Raw genomic sequence first — 10,121 nt, 5'->3', positions numbered from 1 at the left:
GTAATTACTGTCCGCGCAGCTCTCTCCGCCATTGTTGCTATGGCTTGCTATTCAGTGTTCTGATGTAATACAGAGCGATTATGTCCGGATTATGTATAAAATGTATCAAAACATATTCGGTTGCGTTGTCTGGCAGCGGAACGTGTCTGAACAATTTATAAAGTAAACACTTGTAGATGCAAGGGAAATATTTGTATGAACACTAAAATCTGTAGTATATCAATGAGTCTCGCCAAATTAATTTTCTGTCACTGAAATCAGTACTAGCTTTAAAAGTAATTATGTTAGAATGTTGTCCATAAATATGTTCTTTTTATATAATTCATAACATCATGTCAACTTTATGGTATGCAATAAATGATTGAGTATTGAGTATTGAGTATTGAATGAGTAGACAGTAGATGAAGTGGGACAACTTGGAATATTTCTGCAAATAGCTTAAACAAGATACATTTTAATTTATCACGAAATTATTAAGAGTATAAATCTCAAATGATACAAAATAGATAATCAATCAATATTGAAATGAGACAGTGTAATTACAGAGATATTGGCAGAGAGAATTTCAATTGTTAATGACTACCAACTGCCGGGATCAATTCTGACATGAATCTGATTCATGATCCATAACAATATTGTAACAATAACATTTGCTAAACACGACGTCTATGCTGAAGTATATATATGTATTGAAGTAGCGTGTGTATGCACTCATAAATACTATTCATTGACAGTTTGACAAATGGCTCGCGCGGAATGTTATCTTCCTGCAAAGAAAGCGAGAATATTGTGAATTCCGCGCGTTTTTTCTGCGTAATTCAGTGAAATTTGATCGATGAGGTTTTAGTGCATACAATTATATTAATTCATACATCGGTACGCAGTATTTGGACCTGTGCCAAGACTTATATAGATGTTTACGAAACGTAGAATTAGGATATGTTATTTTCCAAGCAAAGGGCCCTTATCTGGCAAAGTGATCACCAAGCCCTACTTTCGTTTTTAAGAAACAGAATCATTTTTCGTTCGGGAGAGCGCGCATCGAATGATCTCGCCCATTTCGGTCGTTTACACGCGCGCTGCGCCCGGGCACGTCACGTCGTTTGCAAGTCGTACGGTTACCATGAGTTTTACTTGCTACTCGATAGAGACCGTAGTTAATTAATTGTATGGATTATACTGGGCGTGATACTAGCGCCCCTGGCAGTATGTTGTGCGGCTTATGATTTTTACCTGGAGCTTCAATCCCGAGGGAAACCAGGAAAAGCAGCACCATAAAAAAATTCTCTCCTAATAAAGTATGTAGTCAAAAATATCTGACTTTTGCAATCCAGGATCATAGTCCAAAACGCACTTAGGGTTCCTCATCAAACAGGTGAGTAACCGGAACTACTCGTAACGCCAGGGGGAGAAGAAGAGTAAAATTATAGTACTTAATTGGAAGCACTATTGATTTTCGAAAGTCGCTAGCGACTATAAAATAAAGAAATACCATGGTAGCCACATAGAAGTAAAGATTTTATCAGCCAGCTGAAGAAAGTCTTGGTCAGGGTCTGTGGGCCGGCACGTACTCATCAGATACTCGAGTCAGATGTCGGAATGTGGCCTCTTAGGAAACTTGAAATTCATCATTTATGTAACGATATTTGTTGCGATAAATTCTAGAGATGAAAAGTTAAGTCTAGATGTTTCAATACACACTCAATTCGACTCAATTCAGTTTTGTAAGACTAAAAGGTCACGTTCAGCTGTATGGAATTGAAATTCAAATGGTAACAAGCTGCTAGCCTATTGCCTACAAGAAGAATCCCAACTTTATTAGCCAATAATATACATAAACTATATAAAATATTATTCCCCATATAATATTAAGTTTGGCGTGAAATTGTGACAATCATACATAAAACCTCTGTCGTTTTATAATTCTTATGAATAAATTTAAATCAGAAGGTTAAAAATTTACAGGAAGTCACTGACAGCCTGAAAAACTCCATTCGAAGGATTCCCTCAGTAACTATCCTCAGATTAATTTCACCTTGAAGTGACTGACTCTCATACTTTCAACTTTTTTGCTGGAAATGTTTCATTCTCCGCAATTTATTGATCTCCGCCCCAAACCACAATATTGAACCGTTACGTACACGCAAACCTCTATCTACAAATCTTTGTTTCTCTCTAATATTTCATCATCATGCATAATCATGCATTATTTTACAGGTTTGTTTGTTTTTGGATTTGATGTAAGTTCACAACTTAGGTAATTTCCATAAAAACTGATTTATTATATGGTAGTAACATAAAATGACTAGATAGGTAGTATTGTATTGTTCTTTTACCATGATCCAATATGACCTATATTGTTCTCCGACGTAGGTTGCGGAGGTCTGAGGTCAGTCGTTCTGTGTAAAAATCAGATTTAACCCACCCAGAAATATTATGTTCGTAAGGCGCATCCTGGGCTCTTAATCTCCAAGAAAGGCAGGATGTCACCAGGATTTACAGCATGAAGAAGAAACAGAACCAAACAGAGCAACAGGAATGGATTTTATAAAAGGCAATGAAAATTCAGAATATTTTTTTTATCAAAAAGTAAACATTTTATTTATATTTTATACAAATAACATTAGTTAAGGCAGTGTCGTTTTCGTAACATTTTTGAGTATTTTCGCATTAAACATTATTAAATCACTAGAATCACGGTAACCTCGAATACTCCTATACATATGTATATAGTTATGATATCATACATAAAGTTAAAACAAACTTAAAATATAAACCTGCGACTTGTGTACTTATTAAGTACAGTTTGGTATCACAATTATGGCAACTTAGAATAATTATTTCTAAATTAGAAGGCGAAAGGTACTAGAGGTTTGTCGTAGAAGTAACCTTGGTCTGGGATGAAGGGGGGTCTGGTGGTTGGGGGGTTCGTTCTTATCACGGGGCGGGGGGTTGTGGTGGGAGGTAGGTAGGTGGGTGGGGGTCTGGTAGTGGGAGGGGGTGTTCTTCTGGGCGTGGTAGGGGGAGGAGGGGGTGTGGTGCGGTATGTTGGCAGGGTGAAGGTTACCCTTGGCACGGGGTATGTGTAGCCTGTCGTGGGGGGAGGTGTCGGCCTCGGGGTCGTCGATGGGGGGAGGTAAGTTGGTGGCGGTGTTCTAATAGTGGGCGGGGGTGTTCTGAGAGTGGGAGGGGGAGTTCGTCGAGTAGTAGTCGTAGTTGGTCTTGGGGTAGTACGTGTAGTGGGTGGGAGGTAAGTGTTAGGTTGAGTGGGAGGAGGGGTAGGTCTCGGAGTAGTTCGCGGGGGAACGTAAGGTGGCAGTGTAGGTCTGGTAGTCGGGGGCAGGTAGGTGTTGGGCTGAGTCGGGGGAGGGGTTGGTCTGGGAGTAGTTCGTGGGGGGACGTAAGGAGGGAACGTTCTGGGGGGTACATATGGTGGGAATGTTACTCTGGTAGTCGGAGGAAGATAGGTGTTAGGTTGGGTTGGGGGTGGAGTCGGCCTAGGAGTTGTTCTGGGAGGCACGTACGGTGGGAAGGTTGTTCGCGGAGGAACATAGGGTGGGAAAGTTGTCCGGGGGGGCACATAAGGCGGGAATGTCACCCTGGTAGTAGGAGGGAGGTACGTGTTGGGTTGTGTGGGCGGAGGGGTGGGTCTTGGGGTAGTTCGAGGTGGAACGTACGGGCGAGGAGTAGCCTTGGTCGGTGGCAAGTATGTGTTTGGTTGCGTCGGGGGAGGAGTAGGTCTGGGGGTAGTTATCTTGTATGTGGGATATGTAAAAGTGGTTCTAGGGGTGGTGTAAATGTATCTGGTTGTCGGCGGCAAATAAGTGGGGTTAGTTCTCGGGGGTGGTGGAGGAGGTGGTCGTCGTGTTGTGGTTGTCACGGGCGGTAAGTAAGTCGGAGGGGGAGTCGGCCTGGGGGTGGTGACCCTCGGTGGGGTGTATGGTGGAGGAGTCGGCCTGGGGGTGGTAATCCTCGGTGGGGTGTATGGTGGGGGAGTAGCTCTTGTGGGAGGTAAGTAAGTGTTAGGCTGCGTGGGTGGTGGCGTCGGCCGAGGCGTAGTGACCCTAATCGTTGGTAACGTGAAAGTTACCCTAGGAGTAGGGTAGGTGTAGCCGGTCGGCGCTGGAGTCGTTCGAGTGACTGGTCTGTACGTCGATCCTGTAGTGTACCTGATGGTAGGGGGAGGGGTAGGCCTGGGCGTCGTGAAGGTGATCCTAGGAGTGGGGTAAGTGTACCGAGTTGTCGGCGGAGTAGGCCTAGGTGTCGTTACCGGCAAATACGTTACTCCTGGTGTGGGGTAGGTGTAAGGAGTGGGTCTGGGAGTCGTTGGTGGCGGCCTAGTAGTTGTTGGGTAAGTGAATGTTACCCGAGGAGTTGGGTAAGTATAGCCAGTTGTCGGAGGTGGAGTAGGTCTCGGTGTGGTTCTAGTTACAGGCCTGATCGTGGAACCTGTTGTGTATCTGATCGTAGGGGGCGGCGTGGGCCTTGTCGTTGGATACGTGAAAGTTACTCTAGGAGTGGGGTAAGTGTATCCGGTGGTCGGTGGCGGGGTCGGCCTAGGTGTAGTTCGAGTTACTGGTCTTAAAGTCGAACCGGTCGTGTATCTAATAGTAGGTGGTTGTGTCGGGTATGTGAAAGTGATTTTCGGAGTAGGATACGTATATCCAGTGGTGGGTCTAGGCGTAGTCCTGGTGACTGGCCTGATTGTGGATCCAGTTGTATATCTGATGGTCGGTGGCGGAGTCGGTCTGGGCGTAGTCGGGTAAGTGAAAGGTATTCTCGGAGTGGTGTAAGTGTATCCGGTTGATGCAGGAGTGGTTCTTGTTACTGGGGCGTACGTAGAACCTGTGGTGTATCTGATAGTCGGAGGAGGGGTCGGTCTCGGCGTGGTGGTCGTGGGATACGTGAAAGTCACCCTCGGGGTAGTATAGGTGTATCCAGGGGTCGTTCTTGTGACTGGTCTTATGGTAGACCCTGTTGTGTAGCGGATGGTTGGGGGAGGAGTGGGCCTAGGGGTGGTGGTTGTGGGAAAAGTGAAAGGTATTTTAGGCGTGTTGTAGACATAGCCAGTAGAGGGGTAGCTATTTAATAACGTACTATAGGTAGGTGCCCTCGTAGTGGGAGGGTTGTACACGTAGCCTATAGTAGGAGGAGGTGGCGGCGGCGGCGTCGGCCTTTGAGGTATGATGACTGGGGGCGGCGGCGGCGGCGGCTGCGACGGCTTTGGAGGTATCACAGGCGGCGGCGGCGGGAACGGAATCTCGGGCCGCGGGTAGAAGTAGCCGTCTTCGTTGAGCGGGGTCTGGATGGGGTCCCCGAGGACCGCATAGTTTCTATTGGAGTAGCCCTGAATGGCGCGGGGCGCGCGCTCCGCCCGGCAGGTGTGGTACACCGCCAGCAGAACCACCCCCAATTGCAGTGACAGCCTCTGTGGACAAACAATTGTTCCATTAGGACCTGATGAATATAATGCAATTGTTATTATTACTGGTAAATAACATGAAAACTATTTAACTCCGAACTATAATATTTGTACTACTTAACTATTAACGCGTACGATAAGATAATATTGTAACACATTTTAAAATTTCTATAAGGACAGGACACCTATCATATGCATTTATTCGTATTTCTACTAACGAAACACTTGTATGGAATGAATACGTAATGATGATTGTAAAAAGAGCATCATTTGCGTTCGTCTTCCAGGCGGCGGAACTCCTCAGCCATGTCAAGGCCTGTTTCCTAACATTACATACATAAATTTGTTTACTTATAACAATTCATTCGACTTCTCTAGGTCGGTTGTTTCTCCGAAGATAAACCTACGAGTAGGTACCTTAGAAATGATTAGGATTTAATTTTGATAATGGGACTATAAGATTAATAATGATAATGATTATTCGTAACTGCCCGGATGTCTTACTCTAAACTGCCCGGAACCACGCGGGAAATTCAGATTTCTATGATGTTTCTGCTATTCCCGGTTCCTGTGGCCTGGTGTCCCTAGGACCGTTATAGCTTATGTTCGTTGCAGCCTTATGTTTCTTGGTAGGCAAATACGGGGAACAGATTCATTGGCTATATAGTGCGGACAGTTTTAACATACAAAGTACTAAGATATTAAGTAGGTATATTACAATGCCTACGTTTGATATTTTAGGAAGAAGTTTATAAATAATTATTTCTTATTTCATCCTTATTTCATGGTAACAAAGGATTTTAAAATGCGAGTACTTATCTAGAGTTTTCAGAATTTTAGGAATGACTATTCAATGTCGTTCGTTTTGATAATTTGGACGAATCGAAAGATATTATACATATTATGTTTGCGGTATGTCAGGTAACAGATTCGGTCAGTTATGTTATACTATGCAAATGATCTGTTCAAATTGTTACGACCCTAACATTGCTTGAATGACATTGACAATAAAGGTGTCAATAGATCATCGGAATCTATACTATGATGTGTTGAGTTTAATACTTAGAGTGTGATATTGGAACTAAAATGAACTGTACTCCAAGGTGTTAAAACCTATCGTTCTGGCAATACTTAACGATACATTTGAAGAAGCTCAAGGTATTCCGGTTTCTGAATCTAGGGTACAATCGTTCAAGGTATATATTGGATATTACGACTCAGAAATTAAATGACAGAAATGCAGAAAATAGAGTAATAATAATAAGGTAATTATAATTATTCTTTAATTTAATGAATTAAGTATAATCAAGAATGTTTTTATTTTTAACTTATAAGTATATTTTGTTTTATGATACACTGCTATTACACTAGTACGAATTATTAATAAAAAAAATATCGCAAACAAGGTGAATTGAAGTAGAAAAGAAGCATAAAAAAATCTAGTAGAATATTTTTTACCTAAGTACTTTCTTTTGGACATTCTACTAGATTTGCAGTAATGAACATGTCAATGAGTTTCTTCAAGAAATTATCTCTATCCTGCTTGTGATTATGTTTGCTAAGTAATGTCGGCGTGGGATGCGTGGGCGCAGCGCGAGTGAGGAGCGCTGTAAAATTAGCTGCTTTACTACTGGGCGGTGTCAGCTGTTTGTTTATATGCTATCTTGTCAAATAGTTCGTATGTTAGTACACATAGTCGTTTTCTGAAATAGCTTACTCGACAACGCAAGACAACATTTAGTTCGAAATAACAACTACGGACAATAGACAGCGGCTACTAATATTATACAATACGATTATTGTGGCTTTAAACTGCAGTAGATAATTATTTTATTATGATATATAGCGAATGGATCATGATGATACATTCAGTTGCCTGAATATGAAGGTCTACTAACGTTTTTTGCAATTGAACTAATGCATGTAACCCGGAAAGAGTCATCGACCTATGACTATTTTCTAGTATATGTATGGCCGTTGTAGAATTGGAACTTATGCCACCCCGTGCCATACCGTGCCTAAAGCTCTTTAAGTTGTTCAACTGTCGTTAATTAGTTATACATTTTCGCCGTCTAACTTTAACGTTATCTATAATCGGTTTGTTCATATTGTCAGCAACAATGTAACATTCTAATGAGTCGGATCAAATCTCTCTTTAAGACCTTATTTAATAATACGTAAAGCGTGTTTTTCTTACCGACAATTACAAGCTTAAAATATTTCACCGTATAACACGACCATGTAATAGGCTGTATAAGGTGTTTGTTCGAGTCAGCAACAACGCAACATTTGCACGCGCGTCGAATCGATTCTCCTCGCTTGCAATTGTTCGGCGTTGGACCGCCCGCGAGCTGCCTACTGTTGCTACATGTGGTAATTACATGAAGCTCCTGCAAGCGTACATAGGAGGAGCGACAGCTGTTGACTAATTTTAGCGAACCATATTCTTGGAAAAGGAATGTGCCGTGTGGTTCTCGGCACCAGTAAAAAAAAGAATAGGACCACTCCATTTGTTTCTCACGGATGTGACTAAGGGATAGGCTTATAAACTTGAGATTCTTCTTTTAGGCGATGGCCTAGCAAACTTACACTATTTGAATCTCAATTATATCATTAAGTCTAACAGCTGAACGTGCCTGTCAGTCTCTCAAGACTGCTGGCTCTCTCTACTGTATGTATAAATGTGAGCAGGATGCAGCCTGAATTGTTAGATCTTTGTTGATCTGCAATTTACAATGAAAATTCAGTTTCAGTTTTTTCAGTCTAAAATTGAGACCTTTTAAAATGTCTTTGAGGTTGTAACTATAATAATATATTGAAAATTGTGATGACGTTTTAAAGTAATCTTAAAGTAAACCGCCGGCACCGGCCGCTAAACTTTGATCTTTGCTCGCTGGCCAAGGGTTGCCGATTAACTTTAATTCAGGAAAGCAGCTCTCCGCATTGAAACTTCATCAGACCTGCCCCCTTATTAACGAACGTTGACAAGGCATGTCTTGTCATCTCTGTCTGTGCAACATGTCGCATAGGCAAACATATAAAAAGAGAGCGTAGGTAAGACATTAAGCTTTGTGATTGACCCCCTGAAAGCGAACGAAGTTCGACCAAAAATTAGAGCAAATTGTCACGTGTTGTACCGACAGCCACGCCACAGCTCTGTAGCCGTCCGATAACTTTACTATTAGTGATATGTGTGGAAAATGGAAAAATACAATACTTCTATCGTTTTTTATTCTATCTATTCGACTATCAGTATTACCAAATTGGGAATATGATACAATTGACCGTATAATGCTTAAAACTTATTTTTACCATCCCTAGACTATACAATGTAATGTCTGTGTATAAATTTATGACAATTTAGTATCGTGTGGTAACTCAAGCTTAATACTGCTTGTTAACAATCGTAGGATGAGTGAAAGACCAGATGGTTCTTCTTATAACCTAGTGTCTTAAATTTAAATAAGTTTTTAAATCGTGACTTTGTTGTGTCTGTCACAATGTCTTAAAGTCAAGGATAGAATAACAAACATTTTGATATTTATTATAAGTGGTATCGGCTAACGGTAAAGCAGATTCAAAGACCACTTTATTATTTACTGTCGGTACCTATCCAATATGTCAAATACTTAATATATTAAAATACCAACGAATTTATAGTTTTATTACGAACTCCCGTGATACAAGAAAATATATACTTAATATCGAGATATAGTCCAAGATCCCAGAGCCGTAAGACACAACTTATTTTCTAAAGAATGGATCTTTCGATTCTCAGTAGTCTTTCATGTACTTTTAATACCTGCATGTTTGTGAGACTTGCCCGGTGACACCTGCGCAGGTACCAGGCGAGAAAGGTAACTAAAAATCACAGTTACTTAACTTAAATTTTTATGACTGATTTTTATATATATTTTATAGACTATTACTCTGAAGTCATATCAGAGACGTCAGACGCTTTCCATGCGCCAGAACTTTTGTCAGACGCTTTAAAGCTCTATAAAAAAAAAATTTACTTAATTTATTTTTAAATGTCTGACTTTTATATATGTTATTCAGATAACTATTACAAAGTTGTATTAAATCAGTCAGACAGTTTGTAATGACCAAACACCCCTTAAACACAAGAATTACTCAGCCTCGAGTATGAGCGCGATAGCACAATGCGCATGCGCGTCAGAGTAAAATCTCTAATATTTGAAAAGTACTTACTGTTTTCAATTTCATATTTTTGCATATCTATTCAAATACGATGAAATTTATAATTAAAATAATAATTAATCATTTTTAAAATAATATAATATATTGCATACTAGCTGTTGCCCGCGACGTTGTCCGCGTAAAGTTCGAGTTGAATCTTAATCATACAGACAGACAGACAAAAAATGTAAAAAAAAAATCTCTATTTGTTTCAGTCAAAATATTAAATGTACAGACAAAATATTTTTACCGTAGATTATATGTAGTATTTTGATTTTCAGTTTTTTTAATAAATACTCAAACAACACAAAAAAAACATTTTTAATAAAAATTAATATATATCTTGTTATTGTTGGGACTCGAACTCGGAACGCCAACTTCACAGTCTCACGCGCTAATCACTGGACCATCGAAGCCGTTGCGGTGGTGTCGAAATTAAAGTAGACTACATACATATGGTCACGTCTATATCCCTTGCGGGGTAGACAGAGCCAACAGT

The 10,121-nt window shown here is 40.7% G+C and overlaps 1 protein-coding gene across 1 annotated transcript in view; it reads right to left on the bottom strand.

Annotated features, from left to right (window-relative positions):
- Positions 1–2,560: 2,560 nt before the first annotated feature.
- The window catches only part of LOC106130793 (mucin-2), a 28,554-nt gene continuing 20,993 nt past the window's right edge, over positions 2,561–10,121 (bottom strand). Inside the window, exon 2 of the mRNA XM_013329724.2 lies at positions 2,561–5,428. Within this exon, the coding sequence (XP_013185178.1) occupies positions 2,849–5,428 (2,580 nt within the window). The 3' untranslated portion in view covers positions 2,561–2,848. The remainder of the gene's footprint in view (positions 5,429–10,121) is intronic.

This window comes from Amyelois transitella, chromosome 7 (genome assembly GCF_032362555.1).
Source record: "Amyelois transitella isolate CPQ chromosome 7, ilAmyTran1.1, whole genome shotgun sequence".
NCBI lineage: Eukaryota > Metazoa > Arthropoda > Insecta > Lepidoptera > Pyralidae > Amyelois > Amyelois transitella.
This window is presented reverse-complemented; position numbering and strand designations above follow the sequence as displayed.